Genomic DNA, 22,616 nt, shown 5'->3' on the forward strand with positions numbered 1-22,616 from the left:
TATCTATGATAAAGAATTTATATCATGTATCAAATCTTATTTGTGAAGCAATATTTTTCTGATTTTTAATAATTAACTAACATTATAAATGAGTAAAGATTTTTCATTTTTCATTTTAATTTATTATATATAACAGCAGAATGCATTACAATTCATATTACACATACAGAGCACAATTTTTCATATCTCTGGTTGTACACAAAGTAGGGTCACACCATTTGTGTCTTCATACATGTACTTAGGTTAATAATGTCCATCTCATTCCACCATCTTTCCTACCCTTATGCCTCCTCCCTTCCCCTCCCTCCCCTTTTCTCCTTTGCCCTCTCTAGAGTTCATCAAATCTTCCAATGCCCCCCGCCAAGCACTATACAGATTTAATGCAATTCCAACCAAAATCCCAATGACACTCCCCATAGAATTAGAAAAAGCAGTCATGAAATTCATCTGGAAAAATAAGAGACCCAGAATAGCTAAAGCAATCCTTAGCAAGAAGAGTGAAGCAGGTAGCATCACTTATATCAGGCTTTAAACTATACTACAGAGCAATAGTAACCAAAAAACAGCATGATATTGGCACCAAAATAGACTTGAAGACCAGTGGTACAGAATAGAGGACACAGAGACTAACCCAAATAATTACAGTTATCTTATATTAGACAAAGGTGTACAAAAACATACACTGGAGAAAAGATACCCTTTTCAATAAATGGTTCTGGAAAAACTGGAAATCCATATGCAACAAAATGAAATTAAACCCCTATCTCTCATCATGCACAAAACTCAACTCAAAGTGGATCAAGGACTTAGGAATTAGACCAGAGACACTGAATAAAATTTTTTAAAGTAGAAATTATGGAGATCTCCCATAAATCCCTCATCACACATATGTATAACCTCCCCTACTATCAGAGTCCCTCCCCCACTATCTGAGTGGTACATTTGTTACGACTGATGAATTACATTGACACATCATTAACACCCAAGGTCCATAGTTTACAGTAGGTTTCACTCTTGATGTTGTACATTCTGTGGGGTTTGACAAAAATATAATGATATAAAATATAAAATATAATGTACCCACCATTGATAATGTAATAGTAATATAAAATATAATGTACCCACCATTGTACAATCGTACAGAATAGTTTCACTATTCTGAAAAATCCTCTTCACTGTGCCTATTTAGCCCTTCCTTTCCCAACCCATGGCAACCACTAATATTTTAACTCTATCTAGAATTTTCCTTTCCTATGAAATTCACATATTTGGAATTTTATAATATATCACCTTTTCAGACTGGCTTCTTATACTTAGTAATGTGCAATTAAGTTTTCTCCATGTCTTTGCATGGCTTGATAGCTTATTTCTTTTTAGAACTAATAATATTCCATACAGTTTACTTATCCACTCACCTACAGAAGGACATCTTCTTTTGGCAATTATGAATTACACTGTGTCAACCTCTCTGCAGGTACAGGTTTTTCATGTGGACATAAGTTTTCATGAATACAACCTCAAAACAAAAATTTCTACTTCTTTTTCAAGGAAACATCAAAGAACTAGATTTGTCTGAGGTTGAAAAGTGAGCTATTACAAAATATTCATCTGTATAAATCAGGATTTTCTCCACAACAGGCAACAAAAACAAAAACACAGAAACAAATTGGAAGCTAAATTATGATTGTCATTCATAATTTCAGATTTCATATGTTTGTGTTCATCAAAACCTCATTCATTGTCTTGGAATTCACCTTTGTGGTCTTTGAACCAAGTAATTGTTAAAAAATATATAAATTTGTAAAGTAAATATAGCAATAAAGCACATTCATTTTTCCTGTTTTGTATAGGAAGATTTTGTAAGATTTTGTGAAGCTGGGCACGGTGGCTCATTCCTATAATACCAGCAGCTTGAGAGGATAAGACAGGAGGATTGCAAATTCAAAGACAGCCTCAGCAATTTAGCAAAGCCCTAAGCAACTTAGTGTCTTACTGTCTCAAAAAAAAAAAAAAAAAAAAAAGGAGGTGCTGGGGATATGGCTCAGTGGTTATGGGCTCCTGGGTTCAATCCCCAGGACAAAAGAAAAAAAAAAAAAGATTTGTGGAAAAAGAATCCCATTGCTAAGAAATAAAATAATTTTTTAAGTTTGAAAATTATTAAAATAAATAAGCAAATAGAGAATAGGGCAATTTCATACTCACAGTCTCATGTTTTTAAAGGGCTTATTAGAGGCTCCAGGATTTTATAGCATGCTGGGTTTTATAACATGTTATTGTTGGATGTCTTGGGTAGAGCTTTTCTTCCTCTTCTGAGAGTTAATTATAGGAGTCAATGGGATGTCAGATATGCCAATTCTGCTCCAAGGCACGAGGATACTTTGTTTTCCAAGGCAACATTCCCAGTTATTACACTAATAGTAAACATGACATACTAACAACTGGAAAACATTGTGTCTGTCTGGATAGTTGCTTCCAAGCAACAACTTCTAGAAGGTGCATCCAGATCTTCAAGGAACAGTCAACTGACTGTACATCTTCTTCCTGCTGATTAACTAAAAAAAATTTGTTGTTATTGTTATTTTGCTGCGCTTTTTGTATTTGGGGTTTGGTGCTGTTTGTTTAGATTGGCTAAGATTTCATCTCAGGTCAGTGACATCTAAGTTTGGTGGAGGTTGCTCCCAAACACACTTCCTAGCTTTGAGAGGACTATGTAGAGTCAAAGCCAGCCATTTCGACTGGGAAGAAGACAGGACATCTGGTCCTCAGTTGCCATCATCAATCTCTGATGACACCTGCATTCTCATCTGGTATCCAGTTGCACAGGCCATGCAAATAACAGCTACAGGCTCTTCATTCTGATCTTGAGGCCTCTTCAGGATCTCAGCTCTCTTTAATTGTCCCTTGACACTCTTGAGGGACATAGAAAACATTCAACTACTTTTCCACTGGGAACAGGGAACAGGACACACATATTCTACTCCCACATCATGCTGAGAGCAGGGGAATTTTATAATCCCCTGCATTCAGTCTGTTACTTCCCTGAACTCCACATGGAAAGTGGGTCTCAGACTTCGTATTTCATATTCTCAAGACTTCCTGGGGGCTCTGTGTCCCACCCCCACTGCATTCCCCAGAAGCAACCCCTTCTTCTCCTCTAGTGCATCAGAGTAAATGACATTGCTGAGGACTGATGAGAGTGGGAGGGACACTGTGTGACTGATCACAGTATTCTTCCATGTCTGCTGTTCATATATATATATATATATATATATATATATATATATTATGACCTTAATCTTTCAGGCTGAGTTCTGTGTTTTTAAACATTTTTATTTTAAAATCACTGTGCCTAGAATTTCAAATGTTTATTTTCAAACCAAAAGGCTAAGACTTGTTCTCTCTGTCTACTTCTTTTTTTAAGTTGTTGGTGAACTTTTATTTATTTATTTATATGCAGTGCTGAGAATCAAACCCGGTGCTTCACACATGCCAGGCAAGTGTTCTACCGCTGAGCCACAACCCCAGTCCTCTCTGTCTATTTTTTAATTCTAATGACCATGAATGTTGTGGCTCAGCAGTAGAGCACTTGCCTGGCATACGTGAGGCCCGGGGTTCCATCCCCAGCACCATATAAAAATGCACAAATCGGGGCTGGGGATATGGCTGAGGTGGTAGCGCGCTCACCTGGCATGTATGGGATGCTGGGTTTGATCCTCAGTACCACACATAAGTAAAAATAAAGATGTTGTGTCCACTGAAAACTAAAAAAATAAAAAATTCTCTCTCTTTAAAAAAAAATAAATAAATGTTTTGTGTCCAACTATAACTAAAAAAATAAATATTTTTTTAAAAAAGAGGAAGAATCATATAACTATTGGGGAGAAATGGTTTCTAGGCAGAAGAAACTCCAAATCTAAGTGTTCTGAGGCAAGAGATATGTGGAGCGATTGAGCAAAGGCACAGAGCAGATTGGTTGGAGCTGATGAATGATTGAGTCAGGGATGGTAAGCAGTGAGGTCAGAGAGGTTAGAGTACAAGATCCTGTTGTAATGAATTTCACTTTTCTTTGAGTAAGATGGGAAGGCTTTGGAGAGTTCTGAAGAGAAGACCAACATAAACTGAGTTCCTTTAAATGGTCACTATAATTGCTTTATTGAAAATAGATTGTTGGGGGAAAGGATGAAAGGCCATCAATCCATCAGGAAACTATTGCAACTTTCCAGGCAAGACATGATGGATTAGGGTGCTAGCAATGGAGGTGAATGAAAGTGACCTCCATTATTTTCTCATCTATATTATTATTTTTATATGTAAAAAGTCATTCTTCTTGGGCTAATTTCAAGATTTTTTTCTTTAGTTTCCAACAGTTTGACTACAATGTGTCTAGATTGAAGTTTTCTTTGAATTTGTCCTTAGGGTACAATAAGCTTTTAGGATCTGAAAATTGATGTTTTCACCAAACTTGAAATTTTTCAGCTATTAATCTTTCAACTTTTTTCCTATTCTATTCATTCTCCTCTCCCTCTGGGACTCCAATTATGCATACTTAAAACTTCTTAATATTGTCCCACAGTCATGAAAGACATTTTCTTCCCATCTTGTTCCCCATTTTCTAGATTGAACCATTTTTGCTAATTTAGCTTTAAATTATCCTGTATTTTGCTATTTCAATATGTTGGATATTTAATTCACTTATTGTACTTTATTCATAGAATTAGAATTTCCATTTGGTTCTATTTCTATCCTGTCCATTTTTTTTCTACTGCAGTGACAGCTGTGCCTAAAGGGTTGGAACCAAGTTCTTTATATAAGAAGCATGTCCTAGGCCCAGCAAAAAGTAAAACTTTATTAGTCATGTGAAGAAATTATAAAATATAACCAATTACCAAGATTAAAAGATTTTAAAAGTCATTGGAAATCATTGCCAAGATTACCCAGATGTTGGAAGTAGTTTAAAGCACTTCTCATACATATATTTAATCACGTAAAGGAAAATATGGTCACATTGAAGAAACAAATGAGTGATCTCAGCAGATCCACAAGTAACTAAGCTACATGCCAAAAAAAAAAGTAACATTCTTTAGAGAAATAGACACTCACATACAAACAAAAGAAATTCACACTCAACCTATAAAGTTTATACTGTATGTCATGCAATCAAAATTTGTTTAGCATGTAAAGAAGCAGGAAAATACCCTAACCCCAATATAACCAGGAGAAAAGTCTATCAATATAAACAGATACAGAAATGATAGGATTATCGGACAAGGACATGAAAATAACTATTGTAAATATTATAAGTCGAAGAATGTAAAAGAAAGCATGAACATAATGGGGAGGGGTAGAAGATATAAAAAGATACAAAGAGAACTTCTATAGATGAAAACTGTAGTGCCTGAAATTAAAATATATCGCGTATAAAATTAATAGCATATGAGATACTACAGAGAAAAGAACAGTGAACTGGAAAACATAGCAACAGAAACCATCCACACTGAATTACAAGGGGAAAAAAAGGCTGGGAGGCAAGGGAAATAAACAAATCAGGCATGGTGGAAAATGCCTATAATCCCAGTGACTCCGGAGGCTAAAGCAGAAGGATCACAAGTTTGAGGCCAGCCTCCGCAACTTAGTGAGGCCCTGTCTCAAAATAAAAAGGACTGGGGATATGGTTTAATGGTAAAGTGACCCTGGGTTCAATTCCTATTACAGAAAGATAGAGAGAGTAGAGACAGATAGAGAGAGAGAGAGAGAGAGAGAGAGAGAGAGAGAGAGAGAGAGAGAGACTCAGTGACCAATGTAACTAAAATCCCAGAAGAAGAGATCAGGGTAGGCAGAAAAAAAATTAATGAAATTAATAGCCAAAAATTTTCAAACTCACTGAGAATACAAAGCCACAAATCCCAGTATCTCAACATAACTGAAATAAGGTGAACAAAATGAGAACCACGCCAAAGTACATTGTAATCAAATTGCTAAACACTAGTGGTTTAGAAACAATATACTTTTTTCATACTTTTTATTGGTTCATTACAATTATACATAATAGTGAGGTTTGTTGCTACATATTTGTACATACACACAACATAACAATACAGTTTGGTCAATATCATTCCCCAGTATCTCTCCTAAAAACAACAAACTTTAAAGCAGACAGAGGAGAGAGAACAGGTATATTATCCAGAAGATTGAAGAAATGACAAAACTTTTTGACTGAAATTATGGAAGCCTGAAGACAACTAAATGATATTTTCAAGTGATAAAGTAAAAATATGTCAAACTTGAATTCCATTTTAAAAAAAAAAACCTTAAGTTAAGACAAAGACTTTTCCAGACCAACAAAAGCTGAGATAATTTATTGCAAATATACCTGAATTATAATAAAGGTCAAAGGTAGTACTCAGGCAGCACAAAAGCAATACCAGAGAAAAATTAGATCTACACAAATGAATGAAAACATTAGAAATGGTTAATATTGGCAAATACAAAAGAAATTATTTCTCATTTTATAATTTATAATCTCTTTTAAAAGCAATTGGCTGCTTAAAGCAAAATAGTAATATTCAGCAGCAAAATTATAACATTATTACTTAAGATGGGAAGGGGAAATGAAAGTATAGTGTTGCCATGTTCTTACACTTTACATGAAGTGATATTTATGATTTGAAGGCACACTACGATATGATAAAACATGCACCCCCTAGAACAACTACTAAAAAAGTGAGGTAGAGCTAATAAGCCAATAGTGGAGATAAAATGAACTGCAAAAATAACAAACACTCTATTATTACAAAAGAAAACAGAAGAGTAAAAGTGAAAAAATAGAAAAAAAGAACAAATAGAGCAAATACAAAACAAATAGCAAAATAGTAGGTTCTAACACAACCATATCAATAATTATATTAAATCCAAATATTCTAAATACTCCAATTAAAAGATTGATATTATCAAATTAGATTAAAAAGAAAAATAAGTAGGACCCAACTACAAGATTTTTACTATCTAAATATAAGGACACAGAGAGGTTAATAGTAAAACCATAGAGAAGATATATCACATAAAAACTAATCAAAAGATTTAATGGTAAATTGGATGCTTTTTAAAATCTAAAATACAGATAAGATGGCTTTTGATCCCAGGACAAAAATCAATTGGTAAGTAAAATTTTTAAAGTGCCATGTTCATCACTAAGCATTAATCTTTTAAAAAAAAATGATTATCCCAGCACTGTCCAATAGAAGAAGTATAATGTGAGCCCCAAGATGAACCACACAAGTAATGTTTTTTCTAACAGCTACATTTGTCAAAGCCCACAAAATGTACAACACTAAGAGTAAATTCTTGGCCAGGCACTGTGGCGTAAGTCTGTAATCTGAATGGCTCAGAAGGCTGAGGTAGGAGGATCACGAGCTCAAAGCCAGCTTCAGAGAAAACAAGGTGCTAAGCAACTCCATGAGACCCTATCTCTAAATAAAATACAAAATAGGGCTGGGGATGTGACTCGGTGTTGAGTGCCCCTGAGTTTAATTCCTAGTACCAAAAACAAAAAAGGGGGGGGGTGAATTCTCATGTAATCTATAGACTTTGGTTGTTATGTCAATGAAGGTTCATTGATGGTAAAAGATGTACCTCTCTAGTGCAGGATGATTAGTGGGGAGACCATGCATAGGAGAGGTAGGGAGTATATGCCTTCTCTACCTTCCACTCAATTTTGCTGTGAACCTAAAACTATTCTAAAAAATAAAGTGTATTTTTTTAAGTAAAAAGAATCAGGTGAGTTGATTTTAATATATTTTACATTCTTGTTTTCTTACTAAACCTTTAAAGTTTGGTATCAGCACATTTCAGATTGGACTAGCCACATGTCACCCAAGAGTCACACATCACTCCTGGTTACCATATTGGACAGTCTAGACTTTTTGACACATATCTCTTAAGCAGGAGTGGGGAGCAAGGTGGGAAAGGAGTTCAGACTGTGGGTCCTTTGGCCCAAGAGGAAAATCTCTCATTACAGTTCAAGTGTTAATATTATTCACTCTGTTAAATACTGTGTCAGACATTTAAAATACAGTATGTTCTTTAATCTTTCCACGAAGGCAAAAAAAAAAAAAAAAAAAAAAGGAGTATGAGGAGGAGGATGAGGAGGAGGGAACTAAGACTCAGAAGTTAAATGATTTTGCCCATGGTCACGGGAACTAGTTAAGTAGAATGCAATTAGGACTCAGGAGTGTGATAAACCCTTGCACTTTTCATTCATTACACTGCAATTCTCTGTCCCCTGGGAAAGCCAACTGCTTCTAGTGGTCTTAATAGAGGGAAAACTGGAAATAATGGAAATAAGCTATTAGTTTCATCCCTGAACAGTAAGATGATTCCAAAATGGATGTACTATTGTTCAGGTGGGCAGAACAGACCTACACAATTGGCTTCAATAGCTAACAGACGCTCTCAAACATTCTCCACAGTGACTGTCATATGAGGGGTGGGGGCACCTCCAAACTGATTTTTTCCCCCAGTGCTGGAGATAGAATCCAGGGCCTCACATATGATAGAGAAGCGCTCTACCACAGAGCTACACCCCAACGTCTGAATGCCACAGTCTGACATTCAGTCCCTACGTCTAGAAAGAAATAGGTGTTAAGCGTACACGAAAGGTGTTCTGAGCCGATAGGTGCCAACAGCTACGGTGGTGAATCCGTGCCTCTGGCCCTTAAACTGGGACCGTGTTGTAGCAGAACCCTTCAGCATTTGGGGGAAGTCAGGTGACACGCCTTTTTTTCGGTCTGAGGCAGCACTTCGGTAGAAAGGATATTGAGAGTTCTCTCTGAGGGTACCAGAAGGGGAGTAGCCTCTGCAGTTCAGCCTTGACTTAGCCCCCCAGGTCTCAGGCGAACTTGTTTTGTGGTCTTCGCAGTCAGTCTCCTCTCTGAGCTCCAGTGGCCCCGAGGTAAACCTCGGGACGGGAGCGGCGTTCCAAGGGCCTCTCCAGTTCTGACAGCCTCGGACTCGGCTCTTGGAGAACGCCGGCTGCGCATAATACCCTTATACAGCTGGGCTCTAACAAAGGGCTGGGGTCCACGGCGCGTTGCCGCCCCCAGGAGGTTTTGGAAACTCCGTGAGGCCGGGGGCGGGGCTTGAGTGCGCCGCAGCCAATCACCGAAGGGCCAGGGCGCCAGGGGCGGGTCCTGGAGCTAGCGGCGGCGGCGGCGGCGGCGGCGGCCAGGCTGGGTCCGAGCATCCCGCCGCTCCGGACCCGCCCGGCCCGGACATGGCGAACGTCCGGGCCTCCCTCCGAGGCACGCTGCTGCTTCTGCTGGCTGTGGCGAGGGTCGCGGAGGTGGCAGGGGGCCTGGCCCCGGGCAGTGCGGGTGAGTAACTATCGGAGCAGCGGTTCGGGGCGATCCGGAGCGGCCGCCTCAGCACTCCAAGATGGCGCGGGGCAGGGGGCGGGGGTGAGCGCGACCCCAGACCCGGCCCACGTCCGGTGACCCTGGGTCCGGAGGGCTCGGCCGTCGGGACCCGTTGCCGACGCGGGACCAATCAAGGTCCCTCCCTACTTGCCCTCTGCGTCCCGAAGATCTTCTGAACTGGGGCCATTGACCCGGGTTCGAGGCCTTGCTCTGTCACCTATCGGCCATGGGCCCCCTGCTCTGCCCTGAAACCCCTCGCCTGGCTCTGGCCCCTGTCAGAAAACTGTAAAATGCCTTCGCTCAGGATCGTCACGAAGGTTGGACGGATTTCAGATGTGCAGCCTCCTGCCCAGGCAGTGATTGTGACTTGTTACTTGACCCTCACTTGGTTCCCAAAGGCCGGCCTCGGTGTCGTGAGCGCTGGTTGGCCCCCACGGTGCTGTGTCAGACAGAGTTGGGCGGGAGGCATTAAAAATCAGTAAACCCTGCTTTCTGGTGCTTTCGGGCTGTAGGAGAGTTGTGTCCTTGCTCAAAAGGAGTTAAACTAAGGATGAATAGCAAACTACAGTGCTTATAGTTAGTTGTCTCCTACTTGCAGGTCCTTCAGATTTGTTGCTAACTCCTGCTATCCAGGAGAGCTCAGGTTACAAACTAGGGTACAACAGGAGTAGCTTGAATTTAAGGCAGAAGTGTCCAAAGGAGATACAGAACTGTGTGTGCACAGAGGGAGAAAGATGACATCCACCTAGGATGGGGGCAAAATTGAATGATGATTTCCTAACTGTACTAACCATCCATAGATGGCAGGGTTCCTGTTAACAACAGTGGTGGAGGAGTGCATTGCTTTCAGGGAGAGACCCCTAGCAAAAGCAAAGTCAGTCTCAACAGGTTTTAAGGTAGTCTACAATGTTAAAAATAAAGATTAAGAAAAAAAGAAAAAGGAAGGTTTTAAAAAGGGAAAGAATTGTGACAGAAACTTAGGATTAGATAACTGTAATTGGGTTCTAAGTTTACATGTAAATTAGCCCAGAAACCAAAGAAAAAAAGAGAAAGAATACTGATTATTCTTGGCTAACTCAACTTACCATTCAGGACCCCATTTTTCTCACTAAGTTAAAAGAGATTGAACTAAAGCACTTACAAAGATTTGGTCCATAGAGTACTAGTTGTACATTCCCATCCACAGCTACTCAGTTCTGTGGGAAATTGTAGAGTGAAGAGGTTAAGAATACTGGAGAAAGTTAATCTTTTTATCTAAGATCCACATTTATTGTGTACGGTATACAATATATAGTATAGCATAGTAACCACTGAAATGTTAGCTATTAAATATGTTTGGGAAACACTGCATTTTGTACCCTTATCTTATAAATTCACAAAATACATTAGATTCATAATAAAGGGTCCAAGGATTTCTATTCCAAACACTGGTTTGCTGGGGGAATAAGAGAGTGGCTGCTCAGGAGTGTAACTCTTTTTAGAGAACTGAACATATTCTAAAATAAACAGTGGTGATGGTTGCACAACTCTGGATACGCTAAACAGAACTGAATTATATACCTTAAAAGGGTGAATTGCATGATATGTGAATTATATCACAGAATTATTACAGAAAGGAAATAATCATTTGCTCATAAAATATTTTGTTCATAATGCCTAAAATGCATTTTAGAAAATGCTGGGCTAGTTGGTTTTTAACAGCCCTTCCAGCTCTAAAAGTTCACGACCTCATAAAGTTTGTTGTTTGATAAAGAGAAAAATTCCAGATTTAATTTTAAAATTCTTGTATTAAGTTCTAGGAAGCTTATACTGTCTGGTTCTTTACATAAAGAACATTGAGTAATATAGTGGACAAAGGCTTCTACTGTGCATAGTAGAAAGTGCAAAAAATGTTCTTCAATTCTAAACAGAAATTGAGAACACAATTATTAAATTGTTTTTCAATGAAGGCCTGGTTTATATTCCTGCATAGTCTTCTGTCAAAGTTTGGGTCTTTCTGTTTCCTCCTTTACCAGTCACTACCCACTCTGCCCTGATTATTCTTATGCTCAAGGGATGTAGGTAAGGGAGTGATAAATACTATTTATTGGCTGCTTATCTTTTTGGAGGGTGGGATGGGACCTTATGCTGCATTCTTAGGATCTGTGTCTGATGGCACCTGGGGAGTAGCTCTGTTTCTATTTAAGATATTTTGTAAGCAAAAGATGTAGCATTAAGAGCCAAATTGCAACAAGTTGACATTTAAGGAATTATGTAATAGTCTGGAATCCTGAAAAAGAACAAATGAATTTTAAATAAGAAAACGCCTATCTGGAGGAAAGTAATAAAAAGCAGATTGCCATTCCAATGAAGTGTCTTGGCCTACACTGTAGAAAGAGCTAGGACTAATGATAGACCCAATAGGATAGTTTATAGTATGTTACTAAAAGTTCCTATCTTATATCATAGACTTAAGAAATCTTTCATTATTTATACTTTTTACTGTATAATATTCAAAGAAGAAAGGGAGGTTGATTTTATATATTATAAGTTTTATATATTATAAGTATACCTTTTTTGTTTGTTTGTTTTATTTTAGTACTAGGGATTGAACCCCTAGGCACTTACCCACTGAGCCACATCCCCAGTCCCTTTTTTATATTTAGAGACAGGGTCTTGCTGAGTTACTTATGGCTTCATTTATTACTTAGGACTGTGCTAAGTTGCTGAGGTTGGCTTTGAATTTGCAATCCTCCTGCCTCAGCCTCACAAGTTGCTGGGATTACAGGTGTGCACTACTGTGCTCAGCCATAATGTGACTTTTAAAAGAGTAAAGCATACTCTTTTTTTTTTTTCCATCAAAAAATACTCTGTCCTAAGTACAGAGCTGCTGCTCTCAAGGAGCTTACATTCTAGAGGAGGGGAAATAGATAATGAAATTATTTCTGGGTGTGATAAATATACTATGAAAAAACTAAACCAAATGGTAACAGAATTAAGTGAGTGGAGGCTGAATGGTTACTTAAGAGTTGACAAGAGCAGCCTCTTTGAAAGGTGAAGTTAAGAACTGAAGGCTAGGAAGGCACTATCCTTCTGAAAGACAGAGGTGGCGTCCTGGAAGTGCAGAGGCCTTAAGGCATAAAGACCAGAAGGTCTATGTGATTGGAACATAGTGAGAAAGAAAGTACACTATCACTAGATGGTGCTAACCTTTATAAGAAGTCACATGAAGATTGCATTCTGTGTACAGATAGAAACCAACAGAGTTTTAAATGAGAGACATGATTTAATTTATATTTTAGATCACCCTTGCTGCTAAATGGGGAAAAATTATTATAATGGGCAAGAGTATAGACAAGGCATCTCAAAGGCCATTGTGGTAGTCTAAGCAAGGGAATGGTGACTCAGAGGAGAGTGGTGGTGGAGGTAGAAGAGGAAAAATCTGAGATATTGTTGATAGGTTGGATGTAGGAATTGAAGAAAGAAAGAATTAAGGATTACTCACAGGTTTCTGTTGTTGTTATTTTAATCTTGAGCAGCTTAGTAAAAGTTGATACCATTTACCAAGGTAGGAAAGACAGGAAGGAGCAGGTTTGAGGAAAATTGACAGGTAAGGCGGAAATAGAACCAAAAGTTCTAAAGTTCCATTTGGGGGCCTGGAGATGTAGCTTGGTGGTAGAATACTTGGCTAACATGTGCAGGTCCTAGGTTCAATCCCAATTACCACAAACAATGTTTTTACATTTTTTTTATGTTTAAGATGGGTATTAGGAATAATTGCCCATGTCTATTGCTTATTAAGCTAAATTTTATACTTGTCAATAATTTATTCAGCAAATATAATCTGTTAATAGTACCAGATGCCATGATAAACGTAGGTATAAAATAAAAGCAAAAACAGACATGATCTTTACTTTCATGTGACTTAAAAGTTTAGTGGGAAATTCAGACATTAAATATTACCCCCAAATGTATACTATCTACATTGCTAATTTATATTTGTAATTATATATAATTCAAACACATCTATTTACATCCTAAATCTAAGGACTATATTTCAGGGAAAGTCATGATATTCATTAAGTATTGTACATAATATGCTGGATGCTTTTAAGAACATAGACATCATGAAGACTATAAGAACAATGAAATATTAAGAGAATCATTCTGACAAGGGATATACCATTGGGAGTGAGATTTTATACTTTCAAATTTCTTGATTATGAACAGGAGACTTGTAGCACAGAGTGGGGTAGAAAATTATGCAAGAATGCTGGCTATTAGCATGTATAGGAGAATTTCACAAGAGCCTTTTCCTTTAGTTGTTACATAATGATGATTGTTGGGGTTAAGGCATTTTTGACCCCAACAAACAGAACCAACCTAGCTCATATTAGGGGGCTGGCTATGTAACTTTTAACAGGAAATCTCATAGAAAACTATGGGTGGGCAGTTCTGCACACCTCTACCTTAGGGATTGCTGGGGAAACTGGAAAGTTGTAAGGAATGAGAATATTTTTACAGATAGCTTCTCTATCTCTTTGCTTCTTTTTGTGCATCTCTTGCATTTTTTCTACCAACCAGTTTCTTCTTTTTACTCATGTTTTCTGTACTCCAATAAAACTTCAGCTTCCCACTCCAATAAAACTTCAGCTTCCCCAGTTGCCTTCTATTCGTACTACCAACTGGCTGTTTATTTCTTGCCTGAGAACTTGATTGTCTCCAAGAATGGCTTTGCATTAACCAAATTGAGTTCAAGGTCAACCAGGACCATCTTTTTTGAGACCAAAACAATCATGTTTGCTACATTATGAGTGGGTCACCATATAACATGTGCTACTGAGAAAGTACAGGGAGGAAAAAACTTGTACTTTTTTTTTTTTTTTCCTGTTAAAAGGGGTATAACAAAAGAGGCTGGAGCTGCATAAGAGCTGTATAGTGCTTGCTTCAGACTGTGAGGCACTGGGTTCGATCCTTAGCAAGACATACAAAGAAATAAAGATACTGTGTCCATCTACAACTGAAAAAAATATTTTTTAAAAAAGGATGTAAAAACAGTATTAATATTTTTTAATCTGTGAATAAAATATTTTAAATTGAATACTGTACTTGGTGTACCAAAAAGATCAGTCAGTCTGGGGATTCCAAAAGAACTCATTTGGAATACTTAGATAAGAATTAAATATTAAAGGTTCCAATTCTACCTAGAATAGTAGGGTCTTGCTGTAGCACATGCTTATAATCCCAGTAACTGATTTAGCAAGCCCCTGTCTCAAAATAAAAAGAGCTGGGGACATAGCTCAATGATAGAGTACCTGTGGATTCGATCTCCAGTACTGCCAAAAAAAAAAAGTTAGATCTTAATTAAACCAAAGATAAACATGGCCTGAAGTTGTTGAAAGATGTTTGGAATTTAAATCATCAGGAATTTAAATCACCAAGCATTTCAGGCAGAAGACTGTGTTCCAAATAAATGTAGATTTTTTCCTTATTAAAAATAACTGAAGTTTAGAGAAGGAAGGCTAGAAAAAAGACTTGGAAATATTTTTAGTTGGAATAGTAGGAAGCCATTGTAGGCCCTTAATTAAGAGTGACATCATGAAAAATCCATTAAAAAAATAACTTGGCAGTCATATTGATACTACAACAGAATGAACATAATTGGTGTTACAGCAGTGCAGCATGAGACAAGCAATGAAGGATATATCCAACTTGCAACTGATTCAGGAAAAAACAAAACATATCTGTTTATACATATGTGTAATCATACAGATGATGAAACAGTATGACAGCAGTATTGGACGAGTGATGGGTTATTTGGCTCTTCCTTGGCTGGCAATGTATTTTGCATAGATATATACACACATAACATCAGTTTTTAAGAATAATTGTGACATTTGCATGAATGAATTTTTAAATTAAAGTTGCAGTTGTCGTTTAAACATTTTTAGAGTGATTTTCATTTTCAAAGTTGTTTTGAAAATAAAAATTTGATCACAAAAAAAGATTTCACTGGGTGTGATGGTGCATACTTATAATCCCAGCTACTCAGGAGGCTAAGGCAGAAGGCTTATGAGTTAAAGGTCATCCAGGACCATCTTTTTTGAGACCCTGTCTCAAAATAAAATTTAAAAAGGGCTGGGAATGTAGCTAAGTGGTAGACTGCTTGCTTAGCAAGCATAAAACCCTGGGTATAATCCCTAGTACAGCCAAAATGTATATATACATATGTAATAAAAATAAGACCAGAATTTTTAAATTAATGTATCTTTTTTATTTAAAATGACCTTCTTCCAGCATTAGCTCAGATTTTTTTCCCCTTAATAGTGTGGGAAGGATATGTATATTTTCTTAAAAATATATATTCTGTTTTAGTAATTCTTTAGGAAAACATTAATTAGAGGAACTCATTATTTTCCATAGAAAAGAAAACAGAATGGCTTTGCATTAACCAAATTACAGCTTTTGGGAGATATCTGTGGCAAAATCCCTTTTAACTTAAAAAATCCTGTAATTCTATGAATATTCCTTATTTTTAGATTGGGGTGTATTCCATTTTTTAAAATGCTAATTGGTCTTAGAAGTTGCATTTTTCTGTGTGTGGCTGTAGCATGTGTTTCCTGCTTATTTGCCTATCTTTGGTATACATGTTGCCTAAACCAGCAGCCAAACATTGATATTTCAAATTATTAGATATTCTGCTTGCATATATCTAAATGTCTCTAATTCTTTCTTAAAGCTAACAAGCATGGCTTTTAGTAATCAAGTTTTGATTTTTATTAATTTTATAATCACAGACGCTTGGAATAAGAATGCAAGGTAACTGTATGTCTTATTAATAAGGACAACACCTGTGCTTTTTTTTTTATTACCATGTTGATATCAAGTTATAAATCAAACTATTTTACCTTTATTCAACTTCATTCTGTGAGAATAAACAGCTTAAAACTGTTTTTTTTTTCTTGAAGAACAAATTAGAGTCAAATTATAAAATTAAAGCATTTCTAGAATTCATTGTCTTATAGAAAGCCTTTGGTCTTGGAAAGGTTTTTTTTTTCTCCCCTTCTTTGTAATAGTTGAATGACCCAATTAATCCATTTTAATTGCTCTAAAAAAGATAAAGACCTTTAATTGCCACATTAATTACATTTGAATCTTCCCATCCTTAATGAAGCCGTATGAATTAATGTCTTTTTGTGGGCATTTATTTCTTGGAAAATATGCAGTGTTAAAGATTCTAGTAAACTTTTATTGTTTAAAAGGAAGAAAAATGTGTACTAATACAGGCTAAAGTTAAGAGTACAGTTTGGAAAATGTGATGGAGCAAAGGCTCCCTAGCCTGTTCATGGAGGGTGGCAGTCCTCTAAAGGGAGGAAATGTACTATTACAGAGGAATGCTTGGTTGAGAAGAGGAAAGAGATTATTGCCAGAAGATTTCAGGCTGCCCTCTTTCATCCATTCGGTCAGAAATACAAGAAAAGGCTTTTGGAAAGACTAGAAGGAAATATGCCAGAATGTCAACAGAGGTTGTGGCAAAACAGTGGGAATATAGATCTTTTCTTTCTTTTTTTCTTTTTTCTCTGCCTCTCTTTCTCTTCCAAATTGCGTGGGGTTTTTAATGGTGGCGGGGAGAATTATTTTAAAAATTTAACTTTGTAGGTCATTCCACTATAAATTTGACCTTCACTATTAAATAGGAAAAAAAGTCTTTTATATTTATATTTTTAAATAAAACTGTTGGTTGTTATTGGAGTTTTAATTGTAACACATTTTGTGTTTCTGTTTTAAATAAACCTTTGCTCCAAGAAACTTTTTCAAAAATCCCAAGACCCAAATCAGACTCCTGTCTGCCTGGTTGTTTACTTTTTGCTAAGCCTGTGTTTATTGGGACCATATGTTATTCTGAGTTATCTTTGCTCAAGATCAGCTGGATTTTCTGCCCTCATATGACCTTTGTGTTAGAGGATAGTAGAAAGTGCCAATTTTTAGAGTACTTCAAAAGATCATGTCAATATCATGCAGAGGGGCCTTTTTTTTCCTGCCTGCCCTTTCATTCTAATGAGGCTGGAACATACCAACAATCTTAGGAGATGGGGGTTGGTCTGGCTGTTAGAAGGAAGTCTCATGAGTGCTTGGGCCCTTCCTAGACTTAGAGCTTCTTAGACAGTAAGAACAGCACAAGGGACTTTTGACACTTTGAATCAAAACACTTTTTTCTTCTGAAATGTAGTGAAATTGTTTGTATGTTCTTCAGAATATTATAAGTCAGGTGTTTAGAACTTCAAGAAACCTTTTCCCATGAGTTAATGTTAGAAAACTAGCTCCATAATAATCTTTTATGAAACCAAACTATAGTAATATGCCAGTGGTATCATAGACCCTATCATCGTTTTATTGAAAAAGTTTCTAGTTTTGAACTTAGAAGCCTTATTTGTAATATTTAAAGAGGACTTCTTTTATTCATTTGTTTATTCATTCTTTTCTTTCCAATACCAATCCTGTTTTCAATCAAAAAAGTTCTGTTTTTATCTCATTTGTATATTGAAATGGTTTAGATTTTACTTGAATAGAGGATTATATTACATGTATTAGTATGTCTACACACATATACAGGTTTATATAATATATTAAAAATGTGTGCCTATACATATACATATATATTTTTGGAGGGGAGAGGGATACTGGGGATCAAACCCAGGGCCTTGTGCAAGCTAGGCAAGTGCTCTACCACTAAGATCCCCAACCCAAATATGTATTTTTAAAGCCATCATATTAGATCCAGTTGCCTAAAGTATAATGTTTTTATCTCTATGTCTTCTTTGGCTTGCCAGTCCTACATAGCTGCTGACCAATTGTATCTTTTTCCCAGTCTTTTACACTCTAAAACAGTTCCATGCCCCTTCAGATTGTATCTGTATCTAATTTATTAATTCCTCTGGGCCCATAATGCTGCTTGGCTACTGCTTTTCTGTTTCTCTAATTTGATGTTTCTCAAATGGCATTCTGAGATGTTAATTGGCATGAAAATTGTCCTATGGCTTGAGAAATTTGTGTAGTAGCTCCTCATTTAGCAAATTAATGTACTTTAATAGTTACATTAATGTATGAAGGGCTTTACAAAGTCCTATAGTGAATCTGTTCAACTTTTTTTTTTTTTTTTGAACTGGGGATTGAACCCAAGGCTGAGCCACATCCCCTGCCCTTATTTATTTATTTATTTATTATTTCGAGATAGGGTGTTGCTAAGTTGTTGAGGCTGGCTTTAAACTTGTGAATCTCCTGCCTCAGCATCCTAAGCTGTTGGAATTACAGGCATGCACCACCATGCCTGGCTGTTCAACTTTTTAAAATTCTTTCTTTCCCAGTTTATTTGAACATGAAACATTTTCTTGAGGAATTAATATTATTATATCATGAAACAGTATTCTTTTATACACAGAAACACATCTAATATTGTCTCCTTTTTCAGTTCTCCAAATTAGTTGTTTCAAACCTTGACAGTTTCAGCTCAAGACCCCCAACCCTACCTATTTCAGCCCTATTTTTATTCTTTGTTTGGGATTTTTTGTTTTGAGACAAGGTCTTGTTATATTACCCAGGCTGGCCTTGAACTCAGGATCCTCCTGCCTCCGCTTCCCAAGAAGCTGGAATTATAGGTGTATACCACCACATTCAGTGCAACTCAATTTTCTGACCCAGTCTCTATTTCATTGAGAAAGTACATTCTGTCAGTTTCATTCTTCATATATCAGTGTCCTTAAATCTTTTCCTCTTATCTTGATTGGTCCTACTATTACTGGAGTCCTAGGCCAGAGGCCTTACTCTTGGGGTTCTAACAAGTCAGGTTTGGCCATTTGTCCCAAAAAATAAACAGAAAAGGTAATAGTGAAAAGCAGGAAAGGAGCTTTTCTCAACATAGTCACATTGGGAAGACAGAGTGAGATCTAGCATCTCAACTTTGTCTTTGGAGTGTTGATATGGGTTTTAAGATTGAACAGAGGAAGAATTCAGGCTGGGTATAAGGGGTAATGCATAATTAAACAGTCCTGGTCAGACTGTGGCCTGGTTGGTCATTATCTCAGTTCTAGTTCCTCACAGTGGCTCCAGAGAAGTCTTTATCATTAAGAAGGCAGTCTCCATTTGTTTCACAGGATGCAGAATGTTTATCTATCAGACCTATGATCCTTGAAGGGGGTGGTTTGGTTTCCATGAGATGATTGCTCCTGTTTAGGGGGCTTGTGGTAGGGTGATGTGCCTGCAAGGCTCTATTATTCATGGAAAGAGCAGAGCAATGACTGTATATACTTCTAGGCACCGCTCCAGGGGTCTGAAACAGAATGCTATAAATATCCCTGCAAATCTTGTCTTAGTCTCAAAGGGGGATAAGATAGGCTAGGTAAATTTAGGGCCAGTAAGCTTTGCCTTATCCGTTTTCAGATGAACACTCCTTAAATGATTAACATGCCTATGTGCAAAGCTGAGCAGGTCATAAAGTTTAAGGTAATAAAGGAGATAGATACAAAATTAAGGCAGAAATGCCAAGCTTTATCCTGCTTTTAGTTACTCATTGGGCATCTGCATCTGAAGGCCTAAATAAACAGTCAGTACTTTTAACAAAGACAGCCTTGCTAAATCTGTGTTATACTACTACCAGGCTATAAATGGATGAAGTAAGAGAGCAAAATTTTTGTTCATTATTGTGTCCCTGTCTCTAAATAAGAATGTCTCTTTTTGAACTGACATCCCCTTCCAAGAACCATCTCATTCAATTTCTCTTTAATCCATTTGACTTCCAACTGGGTATACTATAATTCAGTTTTGCCACCAACCACTCATAGTTAGCATAACCTCCACAAGTTTTAAAGGACAATGGTCCCTAATAAGACTTTCATTACTCCAGACAGGAGCCTCACTTCAAGGGTCTTCAGGCCACTTACACTTTTGATCTGGGTATAAATCTGTAGTCTCCCATGACCCTTTCAAGTTCAATAATTCACTAGAACCATCCACATAACTTACAAAAGGCAATATGATTAAAATTGCTCTTTGGAGCTGGGGGCATAGCTCGATGGTAGAGCACACACTTAGTTCTTAGGAGGCTCTGGTTTCAACTTCAAATAAAAAAAACAAAATAAAATTACTGTTTTACTATAAAGGGTTCAAGTCTGGAGGACCAACCAAATAAGAGACTCTTAGGACAAGGTCTGGAAGGAAATGCTGAGCTTCTGCATGGAATCAGGATGATATCATCTTCACATCAGTGTATTCAGCAGCCAGGGAAGCCCAGTGAGCTTCTGTGTCAGGAGTTTTTATCAAAATTTCATTACATAGGCATGATTGATTGAATTATTGGTCTCATGTTGGAATCTAGTCTCCAGTCCCCCTTCCGAAGACTGAGATGTCAGGTTGAGAGGTGACTCAGTAGTCCCAATCTTCTAGTCTTTCTGGAGTGGCGGCCAGGCCCCATCCTGAACATATTTAGGTAAGATAATGAGTCATCTCATTTTCATAACAAAAACACTCCTATTACTCAGGAAATTCCAAGGATTTAGAGTCTCCTAAGAATAAGGACAAAGGCCAGTCATTCTTCATTTTACAATGCTAATATTCAAAAGAGTTATCTGTACATTATTGAATTCTTTCTTGAACTCAGGCTTTGCCCTCATCAGGTCACACTGATGACACTTATTTGAAGTCATCAGTGTCTTTTACATTGCTATATACTGTAGTCAATTTGAATCAATTACTTGACAACATCATCTAGCACAGTTAATGCCTCCTTCTTAAAACATTTTATTTAGTTGGCTTCTTGGTCATGTTCTCTCTCTTAGTTTTTTCCCCATACATTGGACACTCTCCTGCATTCAGACGCATCTCAAAATTATATCAGAATTATTTAAGAACTGAATTTCTGATTATCTCCTCGCCCTCTGGAATTTCCTTTTTTAGTCTTTTCCATTTCAGTTAAGGGTATTTCCAGGTATTTCTATTTTCCCACTTTCTCACATCAAAAATTTTATAGTCTTTGATTTTTTTTCTACCATATCACACATCTAATCTAATAGCATGTTCTGTCAGCTTTGCATTCATAATAAATCCAGACTCTGATTACTAATAAACTTCCACTGCTGCCCCCTAGTCAAGACACTATAATGTCCTATCAGTATTATTGGAACAGCTTACTGATGTTTTCTCCCTTGCTTCTCTGTAGTGTGTGTGTGTGTGTGTGTGTGTGTGTGTGTGTGTGTCTGTCTGTCTGTCTGTCTGTATTTGGTACCAAGGATTGAACCCAGGAGTGCTTAATCATTGAGCCATACCCCCAGCCCTTTTTGTATTTTATTTAGAAAGAGTTGCTTAGTGCCTCGCTAAGTTGCTGAGCTGGCTTTGAACTCACAGACCTCCTGCTTCAGCCTCCCAAGCCACTGGGATTACAGGTGTGTGCCAATTCGCCCAGCTTCTAATATATATATATTTTAGAGAGAGAGAGAATTTTTTTAATATTTATTTTTTAGTTTTCGGTGGACACAACATCTTTATTTTTTATGTGGTGCTGAGGAGTGAACCCAGCGCCCCGCGCATGCCAGGCGAGCGCACTACCGCTTGAGCCACATCCCCAGCCCGACAATATATTTTTATCACAGAAGTTAGAGTGATCCTTTTTAAATGTTACTCAGATTACTCAAAACCCTCCAGTTGTTTTCTATTCTTCTCAGAGTAAAAGCACAAGTCCTTTCAATGGCCTATTAGAGACCTGTATGCTTCTGTTAAGACTTCTGTTATTTCTCTAATATCACACATCATCTTCTACTTTCCCTTTCATTCTTTCCCAGCCACATTCCTTGCTGTTTTATGAGCACACCAGAAACTGCACTTGTTGTTTGGAAACCTTAATAGACTTGTTCTCTCACTTTCTTTAAGGTTTCTGCTCAAGTATCATTTTTTCAGTGAGGCTTTCCTAACCTGCCCTATAAAATACCTTCCTATTCCCTAACACACATTCTCCTTACTCTTTAACCTGCTTTATTATCGCCATAGTCTTTACCACCATTCCACATTAACATTCATATCCCCCCCCTTTCTCTGTATGTGTGTGTGTGGTGTGTGTGTGTATAGTTTATTTCTCCTTCCAGGGAATGTAATCTCAATGAGGACAAAGGCTCATGGTTTTTGAGTGAATGAATTGATTCCTTGTATTTAATAAACTGTTCATAATTTTTTTTAAAATTT

General features: G+C 37.2%; 1 protein-coding gene across 3 annotated transcripts in view; it reads left to right on the top strand.

The window, feature by feature from the left end:
• Positions 1-9,128: 9,128 nt before the first annotated feature.
• Positions 9,129-22,616, top strand: part of Reck (reversion inducing cysteine rich protein with kazal motifs) — a 77,992-nt gene continuing 64,504 nt past the window's right edge. Inside the window, exon 1 of one of the 3 annotated variants that reach the window (XM_078047815.1) lies at positions 9,129-9,368. In XM_078047815.1, the coding sequence (XP_077903941.1) occupies positions 9,269-9,368 (100 nt within the window). In that variant the 5' untranslated portion in view covers positions 9,129-9,268. The remainder of the gene's footprint in view (positions 9,369-22,616) is intronic. The other 2 variants (XM_005326269.3, XM_078047816.1) reach the window with 2 other exon arrangements.

This window comes from Ictidomys tridecemlineatus, chromosome 4, assembly GCF_052094955.1.
Source record: "Ictidomys tridecemlineatus isolate mIctTri1 chromosome 4, mIctTri1.hap1, whole genome shotgun sequence".
Lineage (NCBI taxonomy): Eukaryota > Metazoa > Chordata > Mammalia > Rodentia > Sciuridae > Ictidomys > Ictidomys tridecemlineatus.